The sequence below is a fragment of the Rhodnius prolixus genome, unplaced genomic scaffold (assembly GCF_049639745.1).
Source record: "Rhodnius prolixus isolate KJV_2025 unplaced genomic scaffold, Rpr scaffold_2, whole genome shotgun sequence".
Lineage (NCBI taxonomy): Eukaryota > Metazoa > Arthropoda > Insecta > Hemiptera > Reduviidae > Rhodnius > Rhodnius prolixus.
In genome coordinates, this window is record NW_027411592.1 from 43,453,894 (window position 1) to 43,478,302 (window position 24,409).

At 32.0% G+C, this 24,409-nt stretch overlaps 3 protein-coding genes across 7 annotated transcripts; 1 reads left to right on the top strand and 2 right to left on the bottom strand.

Moving 5' to 3' along the window:
* Positions 1 to 415: 415 nt before the first annotated feature.
* Positions 416 to 4,091, bottom strand: LOC141449717 (fructose-bisphosphate aldolase-like). Of its 2 annotated transcripts, none has more exons than XM_074119391.1 (5): positions 3,451 to 4,091; positions 2,591 to 2,808; positions 1,879 to 2,070; positions 1,527 to 1,785; positions 416 to 857 (listed from the first exon to the last, which is right to left on the bottom strand). In XM_074119391.1, the coding sequence occupies exons 1-5, from the start codon at positions 3,583 to 3,585 to the stop codon at positions 459 to 461; spliced, it is 1,203 nt and encodes a 400-aa protein (XP_073975492.1). In that variant the 5' UTR covers positions 3,586 to 4,091; the 3' UTR covers positions 416 to 458. The 2 variants fall into 2 exon arrangements, with proteins under 2 accessions (XP_073975492.1, XP_073975493.1); XM_074119392.1 differs by having other exon boundaries at positions 1,527 to 1,761; positions 3,451 to 4,090.
* A 2,259-nt stretch (positions 4,092 to 6,350) lies between these two features.
* Positions 6,351 to 21,680, bottom strand: LOC141449718 (fructose-bisphosphate aldolase-like). 2 transcript variants are annotated; one of them, XM_074119394.1, is made up of 6 exons: positions 21,657 to 21,680; positions 13,495 to 13,630; positions 10,458 to 10,675; positions 9,828 to 10,019; positions 6,996 to 7,230; positions 6,351 to 6,819 (listed from the first exon to the last, which is right to left on the bottom strand). In XM_074119394.1, exons 2-6 carry the CDS (start codon positions 13,627 to 13,629, stop codon positions 6,505 to 6,507), a joined length of 1,095 nt encoding a protein of 364 aa, XP_073975495.1. In that variant the 5' UTR covers position 13,630; positions 21,657 to 21,680; the 3' UTR covers positions 6,351 to 6,504. The 2 variants fall into 2 exon arrangements, with proteins under 2 accessions (XP_073975495.1, XP_073975494.1); XM_074119393.1 differs by lacking the exon at positions 21,657 to 21,680 and adding an exon at positions 15,607 to 15,766.
* sro (SDR family oxidoreductase shroud) lies at positions 15,089 to 23,929 on the top strand. Of its 3 annotated transcripts, XM_074119397.1 has the most exons (6): positions 15,094 to 15,375; positions 17,673 to 17,720; positions 17,797 to 18,009; positions 22,157 to 22,309; positions 22,437 to 22,589; positions 23,541 to 23,929. In XM_074119397.1, exons 3-6 carry the CDS (start codon positions 17,850 to 17,852, stop codon positions 23,879 to 23,881), a joined length of 807 nt encoding a protein of 268 aa, XP_073975498.1. In that variant the 5' UTR covers positions 15,094 to 15,375; positions 17,673 to 17,720; positions 17,797 to 17,849; the 3' UTR covers positions 23,882 to 23,929. The 3 variants fall into 3 exon arrangements, with proteins under 3 accessions (XP_073975496.1, XP_073975498.1, XP_073975497.1); XM_074119395.1 differs by having other exon boundaries at positions 15,089 to 15,375; positions 17,673 to 18,009; XM_074119396.1 differs by lacking the exon at positions 17,673 to 17,720 and having other exon boundaries at positions 15,097 to 15,375.
* Positions 23,930 to 24,409: the final 480 nt, after the last annotated feature.

Consider the following 24,409-nt stretch of genomic DNA (forward strand, 5'->3'; position numbering starts at 1 on the left):
TTGGAAAATGGCTCGATTGCTTTTCTTTAAACTCAAAATTTTATCTGTTTTTTTAATAATAAAACATAATAAAACCTAACGTTTTTATTTGAATATTTTTCTAGTGAGGGAATGGGATACTTGGAGGGATTACGGTTCGGTATTGTCAGTGTTAGTCCAAGGTTCAATGGAGGAATGAAGACATGAATGCTCACTCTAACTTCAGTTAGACCCAATTATAAATTGGTCGGAAACTAGTAACAAAATCTGCATCGCCTGTATTTGTCCATAATTCTTAACATTTTTGCTTAGTTTAAAACATTTATCAAATAGAATTACAACAGATGCCGGATGACCTCTTCACACTTATAAAATAAAACCTCTCTTTTTAATGTTTTTTAATGTACACAAAGAATTTTTAAATAAATGCATAAAATTAAATTTTGAAATATTTTATTCAATTATTTGTTCAAGCTAATTTAAATTGATGCAGCAGATTCATCTGAATCTTCAGTTTTGTCGTTGAACGCATGAGTCTTAAGCTTTTTATTATGTTCGAATCCCAATAAGGCTTTTCTTTTTTCTTCTTCTTTTTTCAATTTCTGTAACATCTTTTCCTTTTTCAGAACATATTCTCCAAGAGCAGCCCAATTATTACTTTTAGCTCGTTGCATTAAAACTTTACGAGCATCCTCAACTTTATCTTCGTCTCCAGCCCAAGTGTGCATTACAGAATGTAGCATGCCTCTGGCGAAAGAAAATGACAATGGCCAGGGGCGACGACCTATAGGTTGGTTAATTGCATCAAGAAAAGCTGTTGCCTCATCCTCACAAGAACCACCAGCGAGAAAAACTATACCCGCTAACGCGGCTGGAATCTGGAATCCATTTGATAATGTTCTATAAATAAAAATCTTGAATTTTCACCATTTGGTGTTATGGTTATTTGTTCGGTATTGAGAGGGAGATTTCTAGTTCAGGTGTGTCGTGAAGTTACATTTTTTTAAATTGTAACATGCTAACAGTGATTCATAAGTTTTATTTCCATAATTATAGCTTACCTAATTTGTTATAGTCTTGAGCAATGAGATTTTAAAGGTGTTTAAGTTAATTAGAAGTTATAGTGAGAGGTTGTTAGGCACTTATTAATTTCAGTGTAATGTGTGAAGCTTTGAAAATCTTGTGTGGGCTTAAGAGTAACTAAAAATTATCATTAAAAAATGTTTTTTTTTCTGGTAAATGGTCTGCTCCTTTGTTTTCTAGTAATCATTGGCATATAACGTAGCAGGCAATAAAACTGTATAAAACTGTTCTGTATAAAACAAATCTCCGAATTTTTTCTGTTTTGAATAATGAAAATTATTAAAGAATTAAAAAAAACGCATTAAAGTTATAAATTAAATAAATATATTATACATATCATTAGATACATATGATTATCATACATTACTTTTTATTTGAATACTTATAATAAATGAGAATAAACTGTTATCGAGACAAAAACAAAAGAGAAAATAAATTTAAATGAAAGAATAAAATTATCATACCGTTCTATTCAGTACTGTGAGTGTAGTTGCAGCAATTTCTGCTGGTGTGTAAACCGACCGTCCTTGCATACCTGGCGTGACGAAGTTAATTTTCAATATTACTCCTTCTAAATATATGTGATGATTGTTTAGTGACTTGATTAAAGCTGAAAAGACTGTTTCAGCAATTTTTTGGGCTCTCAGTAAAGTATGTTTTCCTTCAGGTAGAATTTCCGGTTCAATTATAGGTACCAACCTGCCATGCACAGTTTGTAACTTACTATCAAATTCGAACTTTGTATTAACCGAGCAATCGATAAAAAAAATGGAAATGTTTTAAATTAATTTTGATATTTTTTTTGTTTTTTCGTACCTATGATACTGGCACACATTAGCGAATCTCGCTAATATTTCAGCATTATTGAATATTGCCAAAGATGAAGGCAAATTGTCTCCAACCCTGTATACACATCTCCATTTTGCGAAGTGACATTCAAAGCTTTTATAAAATTGACATTGCTGTTCAAGATCAGATATACCTGAAGTTGTGCATTCCCCTTCTGATCTGAAAATGAAAAGGTATATTTTATTAAATACATTACTGTACAAATTTTTGAAAACAAAATGGGTAATTTTGCAGAATGGGAACTCCTGTTTGATTGTCACCCTTTGAAGTATCCCCAACACATTATTTTCGCCTTGCATAGACTTCCATAGTAAATAGAATTGCAGACCGATAGCTGCTCCTTTTTACGATATTTCTCTTATGATCTACCGCTTCATACCAACTGGTGATAAATTGCTCAGACATTCATCAAGGATCCAAGAATTACAATGAAAAATGGGATTCAGAAAGCAAAATTTAAGAAATTATACCATAAAAGAATTTTTAATTTTAAATACTATTTCTATTGAAAATATTAATAATAAAATTATTAATTTACAAACTCATTTATCTGAGGAAATAAAGTAATTATAAAGGTTTACGTTATTACGAAATTAAAAATTCCATAAATAAAATTAGTCAGATCAATAGAGGTCATTAATAATTAATTTGATGATTAATAATTATTACATAAACAAACCCAATAAGTGGAAGAAGTCCTTTATCCAACTTCACACCGCATACAATTCCTTTCTTTTTCAGACATTGTACTATAGTTTCTCCACTTGGCATTAGATCATAAAAAGCATCTGTGGGGAAAATAATACCAGAAAAGTAGTTTGCCAAATCATCATCTGCTAAGATTACAATTTCTCGAAATTTTCGTCTATTTTCTTGGGTATTTTCTACTTGCAAGTCCTGGAAAAAAGTATACAAATTAATAATAAAATTAAATCTATTTTTAATGCCTTATAAGGTAATGCTTATATATTTTTCAATAGATTTCTTATCTATTGCAATTCTAAAAGCATTCTGTTGTAGGTTGCACTCTTACACTCTACATAAACTTACCTATTTAAAATATAAATTTTGCATTCGCCTTGGCATTACATACGCAGATTATTTAAAAATTGTAAAGTTCACACTATTCATTTTAAATCAAAACAATTAATTTGCATGTTAATTTTGCAGTACAGTTCACACATTTAATACATTGTTACCAAGAACTGATTAAAAAATAATAATAATAATAATATCAGTAATTAGTAGAACATCCCTAAGCAGAAAATAGAAACATTTTCCCTATGTAAGAGAAATATGTATGTTGTATCACACAACATGCATCATCCTGTAGCTTAGATTTAAATAGGTTTCATTTTTTATTTCATTAGATAGAAATAAAGATTATTTTAACATCATCTCAATAAAACACACAAAAAAACAAGTAACATACAAATTTTTTGCCTCTGCATAAATGGGAGAAGCAAATAAGATTTGATAAATTTTCAAGTGATACCATTGAATTTAATCATATCTATTTCTAAATTAAGAAAGTGTTACCTCTAACCTGATTCCCATTGTCTCGGGGGATTGATCCAAACCAAGTATACCTTTACCATGAGTCATCAGATAATTGGCAATTTTATAGAGTTCCTCCTTTAAAAAACTTGGTGGCTCTCTGTAACGGGTCGTCATATTTACTAAAGAAATTTATAGAATTTACTAATATCAGAATACTTTGACAGTGAAATGATAATTTAAATTAAAAATTAAATGCTAGGAATCTAATTAAAAACACAGCTGACTTAACCCAATTGTTTCTCTATCGCAAATTTATTTGATTCTTCAAATTTACAGTTGATTGCTCCCGTCATAAATACAATTAAACTTATGACAAATTGTCATTAAGTGTTTAATAAAGAGTGGGAATGATTATTATTTTTTTTTTTTTAATGATTTAAGGCGCGTCAACATCCAAGGTTATTAGCGCCCGGAGCTTTTTCCAGTGCACTGCCGGCCTCCGGACAGTGTTCTCTCGTTACAGACAACACTGTCCATCACCGGACAGTGAGCTGTAAGAAGCTCCTAGGAAGAGAAAATCTAAGGGTCAGCTGCTGGATTCGAACCCGGGACCTCCGCGTGGGAGTCCAGTATGCTAACCTCATAGCTAATCCCTTCCCTTTCTATTGATTCATAAAACATTTTCAATGCTTGAAATTTTTATGAAAAACGATGTTTTTTTTTTATCTAGCTAATTATAACTAAACTTCCATTTGCATTTAAGTTGCACCATTGTCTGTATCATTATCTGTCAAGGTGGGTGGACGCTTTTTGAATTGTGTATTATTATTATTACTTTAATTAAGGCTAGTAAAAATCTGAGGTCATTAATGCCAGAAGCCTTTTTTGTTTTCGCAGGCAGTGTGCTACTAGAAAGAAAAAAATCTAAAGACTGGCAGGTCTCGGTATCTCTGCAGAGGAGTCCATTGTACTAACCACTCAGCATATCCTTTGCCTTATTTAGAATATTAGATATAATTATTAGTGCACCTCCTATCAATAATGTAAAACTCTTCATAATTTCAATGGAAATAAGATCATAAAATAACTAAAATTTAAAAAATAGAAATGAGATAAATTAAGATAAAGAAGAAAGAAGCCCACTTACCTACTCGGTAACACTGTTCTACCTTTACAAATTAAATCTCTATTCAGTGTTCACTACGGATGTTTTGAAAAATTGTTGCATCAAAAAGCAATTGCATTCTTGCTGTTATTGCAATCTATTTATTTTTAAAGGAATGTACCCTCACAAGTTTGTTTAATCAACAAATAAATTTCCAACACATTAATTGGCTGTAACATTCATCTAAAAAATTATTAGTTATTTCATTAGGATAGTATAAAAACAAGAGGATTTTTAATTCACGATTCAAGTTTTTCTTTCTTTTTTTGGTATTTTTTTATTTCATAGCTACTGCATAACGTATGACATTCGATATTGCATGTGTACTATACACACTTAATTTCGGCGTCCGTATGAGACTGACTAACATTTCCCAGTTAACTTTTTATAAGATTCACAATGTGATAGCCTGCTTCAGTAATGGCGAGTCCTCCATTACTTCGTGTGATCTTTTCTATTGTCATGACCTATTCATACCAAGTAACAGTTTGATGTACATATATAGTTTTACCAGGGGAATCTCTCAAATCTATAATGTTTTCCGTTCAAATCTATACCGACTCACTAAACAAGACAGCGATTTCTCTCTTTCCAAAATCTGTTTTTCCAAAGCACATTTTCTCTTAGAGGTGGATCGCGAGCTGACTTAAATTGGGCGCAAGAAATGTATGTAAATAATTAGTAAAACTAGATAAGATATGTGCTCACTATTGTCTCTTACATAATTACAACTTATTTACTGAATTGTAATGCATTTTAGAATATTTAGAATATTGAGGTTTCTATTATTTATAAAGTTCAAAGTTATACATTCACATTATTATAATTTTTTAAAAATGTTGCAAACATTTTTGTACAATACGAGGCGTGTTTTTTAAAGTGCCATTTTGAAATAATAGAAAAACAAGTATACTTTTCTTAAGATTTTTATTTTTACAAGAAAGCATATACCTTAATCTTCTTTTCTACGTAATTGCCACTAATAATAAGGCAATTTTTGTATCATAAAATCAGTTTTTGAATCCCATCTCATAGACGTCTGATTTGACAACAATTGCAACTCGATCGTTTGGGCCTCATCACCATCGTCGCGCTGCTGACCATCCAGATGCATCTCCAAGAGCAGAAATAGTTGGTACACCATAGGCGCTAGATCGAGACTGTACGAAGGCCGATCAAGTAGTTCCCAGCCAAATGATGCGATGAGATCTTGAATTTGATTGGCATTGTCATGGAGCAAAAAGATGCCCTTTTAGTCAGCATACCACGCCTTTTGTTTTGTATTGCACGGCGCCGGTTTTTTAAAGTCTCACAATATGTTGCAGAATTGATTCACAGGAAGAAAATCCACAAGCAACACCCCCTTCCTGTCCCAAAAACCCAGTCACATGATTTTCTGGGCTGAAATAGTTTGAACTTCACTTTCTTGGGTGATGTAGAATGTCGCCATTCCATTGATTGCTGCTGTGTAACATGTGCCACCCATGTTTTGTCGCCTGTAACAATTTGGCTTAAAAAATCATCACCATCCCTACGGTACCGCTCAAGGTACATTAACGCACTGGCTAAACGTTTAGTCAATATAAGTTAGTTATAAGTTGGTTCTGATCTTTGATGTGTAATAAATATACAAATTTATTTTTATTAAGTACTTTAATATGATAATATTATATTTAATATAATATTATAAATATAGAATATATTTATTCTATTTATCTGCCTAATCTAAATTTTGGAAATTCAGCTGGATTCTTAAATAAGATCAACTACGATGTTACTGTGTTCATAACACTTTATTATAAGAAAAATTTAATACATTTCCAAAAATAGATCATTTGTGTTTTAAGCAAGACATTTAGAGGACTATTATTCAATTTAGGCACCAACCATGGCACTATAACAATATGAGCCAAGGAGGCTTCTTAATCTTAATAAGCATGATTTTTTATGAACAAGTCAGTATCACCAGCAGCGCTGGCGACAGTGCCAGCTACATATTTACCCAAAGCAGCTTCCCCATTTGCATGCGCTCTTTTAATAAGTTCTTCTTGGGCAGCGGGAACACATTCTGCACGTCCTTTCCAAGTTTTCAACACTGATGCCTGAAGAGCACGTCCAAATGAAAATGTAAGAGGCCAAGGTTTACGACCTACATATTTATTGATAGCATCTAGATTGACGGTAGCTTCTTCTTCACTTTGCCCACCCGACAAGAATGTAACGCCAGCAACCGCAGGAGGTACCTGTTAGAAGAATGTATCAAGCATTATAAGTGTGTAATTTAGTTGCAAAATTAAAGAACAGAAATCATTTCTACATGGCACTATAAATTCAGGTATTACATTTATAGAATGCTAATATCTCAAGGTGTTTTCATCTACTCATATTAATAAATAAACAAAATAATCTGAAAACATACGGTTCTCTGAAAAGCAGTAACAGTTGCTCGAGCAACATCTTCGGGCGAATATTTTGTTGGACACTGCACACCCGCAGTAACCATGTTGGGTTTCAATAGGGTACCTTCCAAAAAGACATGATGATCATTAAGCGCCTTGTATACTGCTGCAAGAACCGTTTCGGTCACTTTCTGAGCTCGATCTAGATCGTGAGTACCGTCAGGCAATACCTCTGGTTCAACAATTGGAACTAACCTAAAACATGTTATAGGTTTGTAAAATAAATAAATAAATGAAGGCTATATCGTTATGTAACAATTAACAAGAATAGTACGTTGGTTTTAAATTCTAGAATGGCAGGCTTGTTTATCAAACCTAATTTTAAAAGATCTATGCTGAAACCTTAGATAGTCATCAGAAATATAGATAATGAGATGATGAAAAGATCGTTAGATCCTCAGTACTGAATAATTTCGCTGACTTTACCTGTCGTAACACGCATATTTTTTATTACATGAGCACTATTTACAGACCTGGAATCAGATTCCAACAGCAGTTTACGAAAACCATAAAAACAGCCAACTTTATCATACCTAACAATTGAGCACACAAATATATTGGCCTAAGTGTAGAAATAAGCAAATTATTGAATTAACTAACCACCCTTCACCCAAACATTTTTCACCCACGAATAAGAGAATGACAGAACTCTTATCACTTACTAGAAGAAACAACCTAGAATGCGGAAATACAGAACAGTTTTTTCACCCTATTTAACATAAACAAGCCGCTCTCAGATAACCGTCAAACATATTGAAAACCTCTTGCATCGACTAACTGTCAGCAAGAACTCAATGGCATTCGCACAACTGACATAAATTAATAACAAAAAAATTAATTACGGTGGCCTAACAGAGACTTTTCAATAACGGGAAAGGACAAGCTGGAACATTCGCTTCAGGTTTACTTTCTGGAGCCAAGGCTGAAATAGAGGAACAATTAAGACAAGCCCTATCTGCCGAAGCCTAGTATGAGAACTCAGATCGATCTAACAGTCTTTCATAGTCTTTGCTAAAAACAACAGAAAAGCGAGGTATATCATCGTGGGAACCTAGAGTGGATGCTCTTCATTATAATCAACAAACAGGCAAATCTTGCAGACTACTCTCAATTGTATAGTCAGAAAATTGGAAGCAGAGGTTAAGAACTGCAGAGATAAAGGAACTGGCTCTAGGAGTATTTTTGGAATTAAAAGGGCGTTCATCTATCACCTTGGCGATGGACTTGAGTGGGTTACAACCCACGGTGAATCGATGGGTTAGCCTCGTGCTCAAGAGAAGACGTTCTTTGGAAAAACAAACTACTGCTTAGGGTGTCCTCAAGGAGGGTGCTATCCTCAGCTACTGAAGTGAGTGGTTATAAATGATCTATTAACACACTTGATATTCAAGAAAATTCTGTCATGGGTTGCGCTGATGACATTGCTGTGGTAGTTAGGGACAGACTCGACATTGTTGTAGTGAAACTGCTTCAGAAAGGGTTGAATATGATAGAATACTGATGTAGGTACATTTGACTGTACACCCTTTCAAACCACTCTAGTCTCCTTCACCAAAAAAAGAGGAAGCAAGCTACGACAAAAGTAAGCAGGCGAAACTCTTAAGGCCGCCTTTAATAAGGTTAAGTATCTTGACATTTCCACGGATTCGAAACACACATGGAATCCTCACTTAACCAAGACAATACAGAGGGCTACACAGCTCTTCGTGGTATAACTTGAGCCTGTGGGAAAACGTAGGGCTTCGATACAAAATGCCCATTGGCAGTATGCATCACAATTGGGCCCATTATGATCTACGGTTCTGTGGTGTAGTGGCCAACTACGGAACAGAACGCCAAGAAATCTCCCGCAAGAGTGCAAGATAATCATAGGAACTTTTAAAAAAGCTAGAAGAGTTTCTGAAGCATCTTTTTTTGTTCCTGTTGATATAGGTAGAGGCAAGGGCCAGTTCAAATAGGTTGACGTCTTCTGGAAATTGACATGAATAAGCTCTTTGCCAGGCTTTTGGAGAAATTAACAAGGTAGACGGGCCCTATTTTAAGCATGAGAGGAGACCAAATTAATCCTAAATTCAGCTTTGAATGCCCTTGTAAAACAACCTTCAGACCGAGGACCATTCACAGACCGGAGAGACGCAGGTTTAAAAGGTTCCAAGATAGTTGGTGGCTCTGATGCTAGAGTCAGAGACCTTTATTGAAAGTTCTCTTGGTAGTTACATCACAATTTTTCCGGCAAAATCGATTCTATTTGAACTAGCGCTAAGGAAAGAAAGTTAAGGATTCTCAATTTTTCCGGACATCCAGAATTCGCTTAAAACGCTAGCAGCCTTTAAAACCCTTGTTTTGGAATGCAGGGAGTCCCTGAGACAACTTTCCCGGCACAAAAGATAATCCTTGAGTGGTTGCCGGGTCATTCTGGCATGAGATGTAATGAAGTTGCTGATCAGTTGACCCAGAATGGAGCATCCTCTTAATTCATTTGTCCAGAACCTGTTACCAAAAGCACCGTGCGAACCGTTTTATTGTACTGTCTTTCAAGTAAACACAAAAAATCCTGGAAGATGTTCCATTAATTAAACATGCTAATTCTATGCCCTGGGTAACAGGACCCGCCTCTTGTCACAGAAATATAATAGTTCAGCGGATAGCGTATACTGGGTTAGGCGAGTAGAGTAAAGTATACTTTACAACTTTTTTATATCGTTATGTACTTTGATATAGAAGTTCTTGATTTAAGTGTACTTCCAATAAGCTCAGACTTATTACTTATAGTTTTAGGATTACAAATTAACCTGTTAGCTTGGCAAATAGAAGCATATCTCGCCAGCACATTAGCATTTTCCAAAATAGCTTGATAAGAAGGAGTATTTCTGCCAATTTTTAAGACACATCTCCATTTAGCGAAGTGACATCCATCTTTTTTGTAGGTGGCACACCTTTCACCAAGATCATCTAAACCTTGTGTGGTGCATTCTTCTTCTGAACTAAAAAATAAATAAATAAATAAAAATGATTATTTTTTTTTTTTTTTTTTTTTTTTTTTTTTTTTTTTTTTTTTTTTTTTGGCGCATCAACAGCTGAGGTCATTAGCGCCCGGAGCTTTTTCCAGTGCACTGCCGGCCTCCGGACAGTGTTCTCTCGTTACAGACAACACTGTCCATCACCGGACAGTGAGCTGTAAGAAGCTCCTAGGAAGAGAAAATCTAAGGGTCAGCTGCTGGATTCGAACAATGATTATTTTATTCATACGCAATATTTGTGAATATTTAATAGTATTTAAAAAACACGAAAATTAATGTTCATAATCTAAAGGCATGCCACTACCGATGTAAAAAAAAGAAAGCTAAACGAACATGTTTTGAAAAATCTTGCTTGATATTTAAGGTGTGTTATGTTAATATGTTAACAAAGATTTATATTACCCAAACAACGTGACAACTCCTTTATCTACTTTGATTCCGGGAATGATTCCTTTGCTCCTAAGAAGTTCCACAAAAGGTGTCCCATCATCAGCGTTCTGATATAATGTCTCATGGAAAAGAATCACTCCTGATATGTTTTGGGATAGGCTCTTATCCGTAGTAAACAAAAGTTGTCTGTATAAGCGGCGGTTTTCTTCAGAATTTTCGACACCAATGTCCTTTAAGAAAATACTCATTTAAAAATGATGTAAAAAATGTTGATGATTAAAAAAAATATTGATTTCTGCGTATTGTACTTTCAAAAAACTTCCTAAAATCTTTCACTTCCATAGATTTCATGTTTTTTAATAAACTGCCCCTAATAAATAAATTGAGGCTAAAGACAGGTAAAGTAGTTTCTTTTTTAATTAGGATCGTGGTCATTTCGTTTAGTGCATAAGCGAAATTAGGGAAGAAATAAATTTTACGTAGTTTTTGAAACCCAGTGCCTACAACACTAAATGGAATGTTCTCAAAAAAAGTTCCAGAAAATTTATTCAGTTTTGGACAGCCGCAAACTTATTTTGTTCCAACCCCATAAGCAACTGCAGCCGTAAAATTTTATAATAACGACTGCTTGAAATCTGAAATTTTAGGAGCAATTTGTAGAAATCAGTAATGATAATAATGAAATGTCAAATTTAATAGTATGAAATTCACTGGCAATTCACGTTTGAGGTGCTCCTCCCCCCGGAAAAGATAAATAGGTTTTCAGAAGATATTTTGGGTGGTGGATTTGAACACTAGCTCGCAACAAGCTTTTATTTATTTATTTATTAATTTGCTATTCGCAATCTACAAAGATTAAAATGCAATCAGAGAATATAATAGAAGACTTCATGACTGGATCAGCTTGAGGCTGAAGTTTCTTACATTACAGCAGATGGTCACGAGGCCAACAGCGTTTCAATTGTCGTGGAGAAAAATCTGGAATCCTTGTGGAAGCAAGATTTTGAACAAGAGGATTTGTGCTGAAAGGAAGAGGGTCAGGGAATTTTCTTTATTTAGATTTAGATTTATCACTTACATATGAGATTTTGAGGTCGTTATGTATGTTAGTGACATAAAATGGAGAATTAGTGATCTGACTGAGTATTTCAAAAGGCTTAAAGTTAAAATTTCAACTGGGTATCACTATGGACTCGACTGTAACGCAGCAATCACAATCCCTCCACCGAAGTTGCCTCAAATCAATGTTTAAATATTGTAATTGATTTATCATTACAGGTTTTATCGAAAATTACTGCAACAATTTACTTTTAATATACTAGCATAAAGATGTGTTATACCTGAACAACTTTTATTTGGAGCCATTTTATTCAGGAACTTCAATTAGAGGTAGTTATGGATGAATAGGTTAAGTTTTGCTCCAGTGCCACTTTTACTGGAATGTACTATCACTTACATAATCTTAAGGATGATTACACTTGTTTTGAAAATTAATTTGAGGGCTTGTTTTGTACACTACGACTTATTTTACATTTTGTCTGAAATTACAAATCGTATCAAATACAGAGCCAATTAGAATCAAAGTTAAATAGAAGCCCGGTTCACACGCTAGATCTGGTCGTCCAAAAAAACAAAACGTACTTTACTTTGAATGTTTCCAAGTTAGTTTTCTTTAAAATGTTCCAAGATGGCTTCTTCTTTTCACATCAATTCGTGATTTCCTATCTTTTATTTCTTCAATGGCGAACTTTTACCAGCTAGTAAACTTGACATAGAGAAAGACGGAGAGTCACTTTTTTATGTACTATAATATCCATTATTTAATGTAGCAGGAAAACATCGAAAATAAAATAATGCAGAGAGTTACTGCTAACCTTAAGGTTACTCTGAGAGCTTAACAATCGAGATGACTGCATCATATTTTGTATAAACTGAAAGTAAGAATATCACATGAAGCTGGAAATGTTTTTCGTGAACATTATTTTTATCACGAGGAATTTTCGGGAGAGCTGGCATTTCTGGATATGCTCCTAAACTGCAACGTACATGTTCTGACTAATTAATTTTTTTTGCTTTTTTTCCTAGTTTGCGAATTCAAAGAAAAATTGTCACAATAAAGGAAAGAAAAAAAATTCTTTTCGTTACTAAAATTATGAGTCGGCTTGAAGTGACAAGCTGTTCTTGACCATGAGATTATATAATGTGAAATAATTTCACCCTTGACAAAGAAAAAAAAAAAAACAAAAGTTAAGTTCAAACAAGTTTTATGTGAGTTCAAGAAATTCAAGGTTAATTTTAACATTCTTAAAACGAAAGTACAAAAAAAAAAAAAAGGAATTGTTACCGTTAGATGTTTTTATCGAACACTATTCTAATTTTCTAATTAAATATTTTCTATTTATTTTAAATTTACAACTGTAGGACAGTAAAGCTCCTGCAATTAGTAAATAGGTTGAATATACCTACAAATTAGGAGTCATCACTCTGTAATTTCAGACATGTTTTACATGCGATTGCCGTTATTTGTTGCGAAAAAAAGCGAATAGAAAACACCAAACGATTTCTCAAATTAATACGTTAACTAAAATCTAAGGCCAAGTCCAAAAACGTTTACTTCTAAAACTAAAGAAAATCGTTTAAAGCGCTTTTTGGAAAAAATTTCAAATATACTCAGAACCTAGTCTGTCAATTCACATACCAGCAATTTATTTTTGTCACATATTTTAATATACCGAACATTGTACAGTGTGTTTTTAAAGTAGCTTTAAGGTGGAGCTGCATCAGTTATCTTAAAAACGAATTTATTCGTGAAAACGTTTCAAATTAAAGTAATGGAATTCGAGAGATCCAAAACCTTTAAAAGACTCTACATTCTATCTACAACATAGTTAAGAGACATCCACGTTTCTGTGCTTATCTTTAGCAATGTAAATTAAAATAATCACTCTCTTAAAAAGCTGATAAATATTAACAGGTTCTTTTCGTAATAACTCGTTTTTTTAAAACAAGTGTCTGAAAAATTATAATTAAATAATTATAAAGAAATTACTTTTAGTCGTTTGCCAACAGTTGTAGTAGATTCATCAGCAGCAAGTATTCCTTTTCCAGGCTGTACAATTGCTGCAGCAATCTTCTTCAGTTCTTCCTGGAGGGCTGGAGGTGGATAGTTAAAGTAAGTCGTCATGCTGAAATGAAAAAGTAACTACAAATACCATAACAAAATTGGAGAGAGAGAGAGAAGTCAATTGACTATTAGAGCCTAGGCTTTCAGAATAGGTCCCGCTGTTTGATTGCACGTGGTTGCATTTGTTTTTTTTTTTCGCCGGTAGATTTTCAGCTCACGACCAGGTATTCGGCGTTATAGTCTGATTATGGAACACTGCATGGAGGAGTTCATTGTACACGCTCTAGGCGATACTAGAATCTGACGCGTCTTCATTTATAAACAAAATAATCATTGAAATGACCAAAGAATTTATATTTATTAAATCAATGATTGGAAAAATTTAATGCTGATAAATCACAAAAATATATATACTAAGATTATTTTTTATTTTCGTATTATGACGCATCAAATCTCAGGTTATTGGCTCAGAAGCCTTATTCTGTGCTGGTATTGTTTCGGCCACAAACGCTATCCATCACCGAGCTTTAGAGTTTCTTAGAAAAAGGAAAATTTAAGTTACACTATATTTTAAAATGAGGGTCCTCTATGTGGGAGTTCATTCCATTATCCCCTGAGCTAACCCTACATTCCAAGATTTTTTAACCTCATTTTTGTTGCTCTTCTTACCTACAGCCTCACAAAAAACAATGATAATTTACAGTTTAATCAATTTCATTGGTAAAGATTAATCATCAAACAAGAATAAATACAAAATCCTGGAGCAAAGATTAATTAAACAATATGTTTGATCAAAAAGAAGTGAAAACCAGATATCACGCAAACAATTCTCCGTGAATAGTCCCAAAAATTATAGTTTCAAACAATACTGAAAAATGTATTAAAAGAGAGCAATGGAATGGACAAAGCTCCATTAAAATTCTTAGTTTCAAATTACCTATTCCACTAACCTTTTTTAGCGAAAATTTATTATATTTATGCATAATTTAAATCCTTATAATAAATTAAATTTACTGTAATAAGTAAATCTGGTGACAGCACTAATTCAAGTTTATAAACCAAATTTTTGTAACATTACTAAAAGATTATTAAAATTGAGTCGTTTTGAGGTTTTCTATTATATCCTATTTTGTTGAAAAACAAAAATGCCGGTAAGAACCAGAAATTAATTAAAATGATACCGATTTATTCCATGAAGCACTAAAACAAAGAATATTTTAACAAATTTTAGAGTAATCATAAATATCTAGTACAATTATACTAACAAAGATACTCAGATAAAATGTGTAATAAAACACGTCAACCTTCAATTATTAAAAAAAAAGATATCAGGTCGAGGTGGATATAATTAATGTCAAATAAATCAAGGAGAAAAAGAATTTACGCTTTAAAATATGAAACGATCCTAACACTTTTTCTTACAGCAGAGATTTTTATTTTCTTTTTTATGAGCAGTGTATGTTTATACACAAACAATATGTCCACGTCACACGTTCTGTAAAGAATGAATGTTTGAGGTCATGTTAACAATTAATTTTAAATAGAATAGCGTTATTAAAAAAGAGGGGCAGGTCAATAGGTTGAAATCTAAAGTTTATTGTACACTGAAGCATTTTGTTGAAGCCAATAAATCAGTGAATGTACAACAAATCAATGAATATACAATAATTTCTCTACTAGTTACATACCTTTTAGTAACTTTACTAAATTTCTGTGAATGCACTTACAAGTTTGAAATGATGTTTAATGGCAAAGAAATTTTCCTTTGATTTAACATCAATCAGTACTTTTTAGCAAGGAGAAAAGGTAAGTACACATTCACTGAAAAAAAAAATCCATTAACTCTGGTTTTAAGCAACTATATTAATTGTGTTTCAAAACTATAGGCATAACAATAACCATAAAATAAAAACTTAAGAGCTACCATTAATATTATTAGTTAATAGATTTTTTTTTTTTACATATCTTCTAACATAATTGTGATCTAAGCTAGATTGTAGGCGCTATCAAACATTAATAAGATCTGATCAATATTACCTTATAAATTTGAATTCAAATTAAATTGCGAAAACGTTTAACCGTACTTTCAGAGAGTTAATTTTACCTAGACTGATAGAAATCTTTGACAAATGTGGTAGCTATATGTACTAAACTTAAATAGTGGTGGGGAAAGTTACAGCTGATAACATGTGATAGTGGTATGAGTACACGTCATCACGCGGGAAAGTTATATAGTTCAATATTGTTTGAATAAAAAATATAAAATGTCTCTTCTTGGATTTTATCCAAATCATTTTGCATTAGTTTTTAAACAATAGCAAGAATTTTTTTAAATCTGCATCCATAAAATAAAAATAATATGAGCTTCTTTTTCCATTTAATCACATGGTTACATGGTTTTTATGAACCTGCTATGCCTGGCATGTTACCAGATTATTTTTTTGATTGTATCTTACAGGCGCAATGCATTATTTTAAGAAGTACATTATATCACAACAAACTTTTTTTCAAAATTAATTACCATATTATCAATGATTAATAAAATTTACTGCGAGTTTAGACTGTTTTTACACATTGGTCACTAGAGTAGGTCAAATCAAAAGATGCCTGAAGATTTTTGTTAATTTGGATCGATGGGTCGCCAAGGAGTTACTACAGAACCTCAATAGTTGTAACTCATGCACAAAAGTGAGGATACTGGAGTATTACTTTACCTATAGATTTTGCTTTCCCACAAGGTGACCAATAAAAATCCCCAATCACACTTACCGAATCTTTTTAGCGTCATGTTAGGTTCTCCATTAGCTCAAGACGATATTCGTTCCCGAAATTAAATATATTCCATAACCGATAAGCATTTTCCCTAACCCAACAACCACCTCTCTCGTAACTGATCCTACTACAATCTATTTTATCAGATTTTTTTCAGTCCCTCTTCTTTTAATTGAACGCAATCCATTGTAACTACATTTCCAATTCTACAAGCACTTCTTCTTTCTAACGACTCCCGCTCCTTTAGGCAAATCTATTCCGCCCCTATCGACCCGGACCTAAAGCCGTTTCCCAAATAGTTCTAACCCTGTAAAGAAAGTTAATATCCAAAAGACAAAAAATATAATTTTATTATGCCCTCTTTATTTGAAAATTTTCTTTAAATAGTCAAGTCCAAAACATCAATAACAAGAAATAAAATATGTAAAGTGGAATGCTCATACAATGACACGAGTCAATTATAGTGCATTTAGATGATAATCTGCCAAGAAGGAAATTTCATTCTGTCAGCTTACGGCCATAAAATCGTTATTTGGATACAACTATAAAATTCTCTAAAGACTAAACCGATTTCCTAAAGTGTTGTTCATGGAAATCGTTGCAGTTTTGCACATTTATAAACCCATAAATTCCTCTTGATTCCGCAGTTTTAATTTCTGAAGCGAGGAGGTAAGATGCAGCATTACTAATTATTAATGAAAGAATCGGAAGAAGGTTGTATTGTGATCAAGCAAATGATAACTGAAACCGAAAGAAAGTGTGCTAGGAACAAGCAAGGTCACAATTCGTGCCACAAAAAAATTAAATGGATCCAGTGCATCTTCCGCCTTCTCTTGGGTTATTTTGGAAAACGGTTAATAGGATATCTTCAAGTTCGTTGAAGTGCTGCCCTATAGACAAATGTTGTATTCGTCAGAAAATTAACGCTTAGATAAGTTATTGAACGGTACTAGAAAAACTGGCATTCCCTTATTAGCTGACACAAAATATATCCATTGGAAAAAGGACGTTATGATGGGAAGAATTTAGAATATTCCTCGGAGTCTTTCTAGGAGACAAAACAAGGAAATGAAATAATTTACTAATGCTGTGCATTTACAAAGAACTGTGTTGTATGTAGAAAAGAAAAATTATACTAATGATAAAATTTGGCACTTTATACAATTATATTTTAATAAAACAAAAAGGGGGAAAAGGCAATCTTTTAAAGTTATATTGGTTCAGCATTCTGATGATAACTAGAAAATTGTAATTTCTGAAGTGTACATAATTCATGACAACTTTAGATTCAATTGAATTTCAAATGCCTTTTTTTCTTTGAATTGTTTCAGAGCGAAAGAATTGTTGTTTGCGTCTACTTTATAACGATAGCCACAATGGTTGCATTTTTATACAACCTTTACAAAATCAACAGCTTTCGTAAAGTTAGTGCTAAGACTGCCGTATTAATTACAGGTTGTGATTCAGGGTTGGGATATTCTTTTGCCAGACATTGCAATGAATTAGGAATGACCGTTTTTAGTTGTGTGCTGAATGAGAACAGCCAAGGCGCTGATGATTTGAAACTTAGAGAAAATACCTATGTACTTAGATTAGATGTTACGGATCGAGAGAGCATCAACAATCTCCAAACAAAAGTAAATAAGATTGTTACTGCCCAGGAATACGGTGAGTAATTTTTGGAATAGTGAATTTGAAATAGATCTGTGTAAAAACTTCATAATTTATTCGTTTGACTAAAATCTTTTTTTTTTTTTAAATAAATAAATAAGCATTTCCTCTAGTTTGAATTTTGAATACAGTTTTCATTACCTGATGACTTTTTCTGAAAATGTTCCATGAATATGAGGTTTTTTTTACAGGGCTTGGTGATAGATAAAATTGAATTTTATTTAGTAAGCAAAATAAAACTAAGAGTTACAAGTAAAGTACGAAGTAGGTTTCTAGTTAACAAATTTAAGTAATTTAAGTATGCGTGACGCTGAAAAGATGGACAGGTGTTGAAATTTCTAAAAAATAAATTTGGTGCATTGATAATTAATAACTTGGTAGCATACCGAGTACTGTTTTATTTTTAATAAAAGTAGTCATTAAAATACTCTAAAAAAGAAGTTTTAATTAGAGATTACCCTTAACTACATTAGTTGAAAACAAGCTGGTTAGTAATCCTATTTAAGGATTAAGTGCAGGTCGAGTTCTTTATTTTTAAAACATTTCGAAAGAAGAAGCGTTGCGAGAAGAGATCAAATTTGCCAAAATATTTTTTCACCGGAAAATGTATTTTGAAGCCTCTGAATAAAAAAAAAAAAAAAAAAATTACCGCTGTTTGTTTGTATTTTCTTTTTCTCCTTAGCAGTAGCTTGTAGGTCTTATATGTATTTGTAAAAATTAAGTATATACCTACAATCACACATTATACACATATACGTACGTATGTGTTTAGTAATTATGCGTCATATTTGTTAATAAAATATCTCAAAAACGAAAATATGAAGAACGCTTTATCTTAGTTTTCCTTTTGGAACTATTGTAGCTTTCGATTAAGGTATTTGGTCCGAAATCCGACAATGCGATTTTACTTAAATTTTTCCTTTAGATTTTTATTATTTTAGCAAAAAATAGCTTCAACATTTTTTTTTTTTTAACTTAATAGAATATGGGTACACTAAAGGGCCTCACTTTTTTTTTTGTCCAGGATTTGTGAGATGATCTCAAAAACAGCACACTTATCTATTCCACTTATCCTATCTATCCCACTAATCTATTCCGTAAGAGCAACATTGCAAACATTTACAGTTTGTACATATAATCAAATATAAACACGATAAATACTTTAAATTTAAACATGTTCTTCGGAAAAATAGGTTGAAGGGGATCCTGGAGGAGCATAGATTTACCCAACAATAGCAACCACTCCTACTGGCTGACCGCAGAATTAATCTGTCAAGGTCGTGGGGCTATAAGGAAGATTGTAGGTCTATTAACCGGCCACTGCAGGCTCAGAAAACACATGCATCGCATGGTACTGGCAGATGATAGCCTTTGTAGGTTCTGTCAGGAAGAAGTGGAAACGGCACTGCACGTGTTGTGTCAGTGTGAGGGGCTCGTGTGGCTAAGGATGTTACTTCTCGGGGAGGAAAAACCAAGGCCTGAGAGCTTTACCCAGGAACCACTCTCCAGAATTAAGAGTCTGATTAAGCGGACGAGTCTGGAGGGTGAGCTCTAATGTCGGGGAGCCACAATAGATCCATAGGGGTCGCGGTGGCGTAGGCCTTGAGGCCGCCCTAATTTAATCTAATCTAACCACTCCTACAGGGTTTATGGTGGAACTGCTTCTGGCGGCCAATGCTTCTAGATGTTACAACTTATTTTCTGAACTTGTTATTAATGCAAATATTTTCATCCGGTTAAATACAACTAAACTTTAAAAATTTAATGATAACAAATTTTAATTAATAAGTAAGTGAAAGTCGTGTGAGAAATTGAATCTCACCACCGGAGGCATATGAGGAAATGATGAAGTAAAAACAAACATGAATAATAATTCTTTGAGAATGGTAGTAAAAGATAGTCATTTGATTATTCAATCTTAATTTTTTTTTTTTCTGTTAATATTAATCAGCTCGTTTTTGAGCATTGAATTCATTGTTATTAAATGAATAGAAGAGCCACTTGCGCAGGAGCAATGGCCTACGGTTTGGCTGAGCCTCTGTACCGGGCGTTAATAATAAAATAAATAAATCTAAAAGCTCCTTACAAAACCAGCTCCCCTCTAAAGTGCCTTTAAATTTAATTTCGGTCCTATCACTACGTTAATGATGATAAATTGTGTTGCTCAAATTCTAGTTTGAAGTAATTTGGACTGGAAATAAATTTACAATGGTAGTTTTTCAATTTTCCACAATTTTCTTTCAAAACTGTTTTCTCCGATGTCATTTATTAGACAATCTACTTAGAAGTCTTTAGTTTTATTTTTTTGTATTTTATTTTATCTATTTTAGGAGGTTTCCGTGGGGCACTTTTTAATCTGTCTTATCAGTATAGTGTGACATTTTAATACCTTCATAATTTTTTTTTTTTTTCTTGAAAATAGCTTTGAAGTGCATTCTGGAAAACCCAATTTGTTCCGCATGATACTTGTTTCTTCAGAACATTAGACAATTGGTCGATATATTGCTTGTCAACACATCTTGTGCCCACAGACAAACAAATTTTTAAAACATGTTCTTTACTTAGGGAGCCCTCAAAACTTTTATATTCGGGGAAAACTTGTGATCCAAAATTAAAAAAAAAAAATTGTATTTTATGTTTTTAGAACAATAAAAATTAAACAAAATATTAATGAACAAGAGTGGGTCTTCTAATATTCTATATTGGTTCAATAAAAGATTATCAAAACATTACAAAATGGTGCAATTATCTCTCATATTATAAGCTGCAATTTATTACTTAAAATATAATTCTAATGGTACATGTTGAATAAAACAAAACCCTCCCTTGTTCAGTCTATTTAAATGAAATAATTTTTATGTTTGTTTAAATAATTGGAAATTACAAATTTATCCCAGAAGGAATGTTTACATTAAATCTGCTACGAGTTCGAGTGTTTGCAATTAAACAAAGTTATTAAAATTCTGATAATAATGAGAAATTTAATTAAATTTTGAATTTTATTCAGAGCAGGATTTCTCAATGTTTAGGGTGCGTAAAATTTTTATGGATCTTGAATGCTATATAAAAAATAAAGTATTTTTTTTACTAATTAGTTTTACTTTATGTGGTGGGTTAAAATAGAGCACATAATGAAGAAGGTCTAATAAGTTAAATCTGTTATCAAGAAACTAGTTAAGCATATAAAAAACTTTATATTAAATTAATTTTCCTATTATTGCCTTTTTGAATGCAACTCTTTTTCTTTTTCTTGTCTATCTATTTAACATTATGAAGTTAAAATGTTTGAGTTTAGATTTCAAAACGATTAGAAGTGATTAACAAATAATTACATGATTAAAAAAACAAATAATAATGAAATTTTTTTGTTTTTTTGAAGAAACTAGCTGCAAACATTCTTCACTTTTTTCCAGAAATAAAGTTTCATACATGTATATGTCCTAGGAGTAGCTTCAGTGATTTGGCCAAATTCAGTTTTGAAAGATGCAGAAATTTTTAACATTTATTTAAGCCAGATAATTTTGGCACTTTCAAAATATTTAATAAATTTTCAAAATATATTCATTATTGCTTCGTAAATGTAATTGTCACTTTTTAATACATTACCAAAAAATGAAATTTAAAAAAAAAAAAAAAATGCTCACCTTTCTACCAGGACACCTTCTATAAAACTGAACTAACTAATTTCTTTTAATTATTATAATCTTCATTTTATCAATTTTATCAAAGATAAATTCCTCAACATACATTAGATAAGGGTTGAAAAGTTCAAGGCTGAAGAATAAATATTTAAGAATATAATATTTAAGAGGTGATTTACCATATCAATTTATTTATAGAAAGGCTTTTGGAGGTGGAAAAAATTTCACTAAGATTGATAAATGCAGTCCTTTTTGCAAATTTAACTATGTAAATTAATAAGTCCATTATTTTAAAATAATAATCGACTTTTGTATTATTATTATTGTAATATAGTACATATAATAAATCGACTAGACATTCATAAAAAATTCTAAATATTTTTTTTTGTATAGAAGGATGATTTTGTTTTAAATTTTAAGAATCAAATTATTTTTTTTGTCATCTTTTTATTTTTAATCTTCTTTTACTAATATTACTTTTTAACTGTTCATATTTTTTAAAGATTTTCTTGGCATTGTCAATAACTCTGGAGTAATGGTTTTTGGCGAATATGAGTGGTTAACAGAGAATCAGATTGATAATCAGATTAATGTCAATTTTCGAGGAACTATCCACGTAACGAAAGCTTTTTTGCCATTGATCAGAAAATACAAAGGTAATTTTATCTGATGAAGTTTATGAATGGGGGTTTATATTTCAATTCAGTAAATATTATTGAGTTGAATAGTTTTGAGATTAGAATAGCTAACAAAAAGTTAATATACCTATTTCATTTCTTACAGGTAGAGTTATAAATGTGACTTCCCATTGTTCTGTGGTTCCGTTGCCTACATTATCCGTTTATGCTGGCACTAAAGCTGCCGTCGATGCCTGGTCTTCAGCTCTTAGAATTGAATTAGAAAAATTTGATGTTAAAGTTATAACACTAACACCAGGTATGATTATATATATTGATTTTATTTTTTTAAGTTATCATTACTTTAACGCATAAATTGAATATACAGTTGGGAAGTCTAATATCAAGAAACCAAAAACGACGGGCAATAATTTTTGTTTATAGTTGTTACCTGACCTGTTCAACCCACGATATGCAACAATGAAATTTTCAACACCTTTTGGTTTTGAAAGGAGTAAATTTGTTAGTGTTAGTTCATGTTGGTTATGTGAGTCATTAGACAAAAGGAAAAGATTCAGATACTGCACACAATAAATTCGGTTGGCGAAGCGCTTTGTGAAATGAACTTAACCTGAGGATTAAGTGCCCAAAGAAGTGCTCAAAGCAATATCAAAACAATATTATAGAAGGCTGACGGGTTCGCAGTTACTCGCACTTGCGTAGTTTTCCTTCAAGTTATGATAATTGCTTGATAGTACAGAAGGTACGAAGGCTTGCTTTTCGGCTGACATCAGGAGTTGTCTGAGAAATAAGGCGTATTTCACACCCTCATAAATAAATTTTGCTATGATTTAATTTAAAAAACATAGATTTAGGATATAATCAGCGAAGAACAAATATTTTGCCTATAGGTAACTAAATTTAAGTAAAATGAGTTTTTTATTATAAGAACAACCTCTCCGACACAATTTTCAATCAAGGAAATATATTTGAGCAATATTCATGATTCTTATGTTTAAACACAAAGCACCACTTACGATAGAATAAATTTTTTTTAGTAGTATAAAAACCTAAAAATATAGTTTTAATTTTTTTATGTCATTTGTATTACTTAGGAAAATTTATCCAAAAAAAAGATTCTTTCTTTCATTTTTCTTTCTCATGTTAAACTAAAATAATTATTAAATTTTTTTTTTATTCAAAGATATTTAAAATGATTTTTTTTAAATTTTTAACAAATCTAGTTATAATTTTTTTGTTTTTTGCTCAGGTTCTTATGTGACTCAAAGCAATATTATGTCAAGACAAATAGAGTACAAAGAAAACATGAAAAAAGAAATGCTACTAGAAGCCCAGGATGTTTATAATGAATATTTTAACAGATTCCATGATTATCTTAGTACAATTCCTTGTCAAAAAGAATTGGTCTATATTCAAGATAATAATTTAATGTCTAAATTTGACAAGGCTCTACTATCAAACAAACCAGCCATTTCTTATGTAAATTCACCTACTCGGTACAAATTCTTCCACTTTATCATTCGCTTTGCACCAACTGTTTATTTAAGGCATTTTTTCATCAGAATGTACATGAATTTTCCAAAATGGTGACGTTTCTTAATTTAATTGGATATTCGATAAATAAACTAATTGTGAAAACATTGTCATGGTTTATCTCAAATGTTTGCAAAAATACTTTTGCATATTATTTGCATTAATATTTTTAATAAAGATTGAAGAAGAAAAAAGCTTGCAGATTTAAAAATAGGATAGTTCCCAACTATACAATCAAACTGCTTGATTACAATATAATATTCCTGTGTAAGTTTATTGAGTTTATACGACTATTTCTTCATGGTTTGGCGTTGCTACATCGATTCCTGTCTAGAACACAAATAACACTTTACATTTGCATTAGGACTATCATCACTGGTAGAGCAAAAGTAAGGCTTCAGTGGTATCTGAAGTGTGCAGCTCTTGAGTTTAACATGTCGACAAGCAAATTCTAGCTCACCAATAAACTAGTTTTCACTCTGTATGCTGACTACTGGCAGTTACCTAATTTCTCCTCGACATTGCAATGTTTTATTTCTTTTGCTTTAAGCAATCGGTAAACTTTGCATGAAAAATTTGAATAAA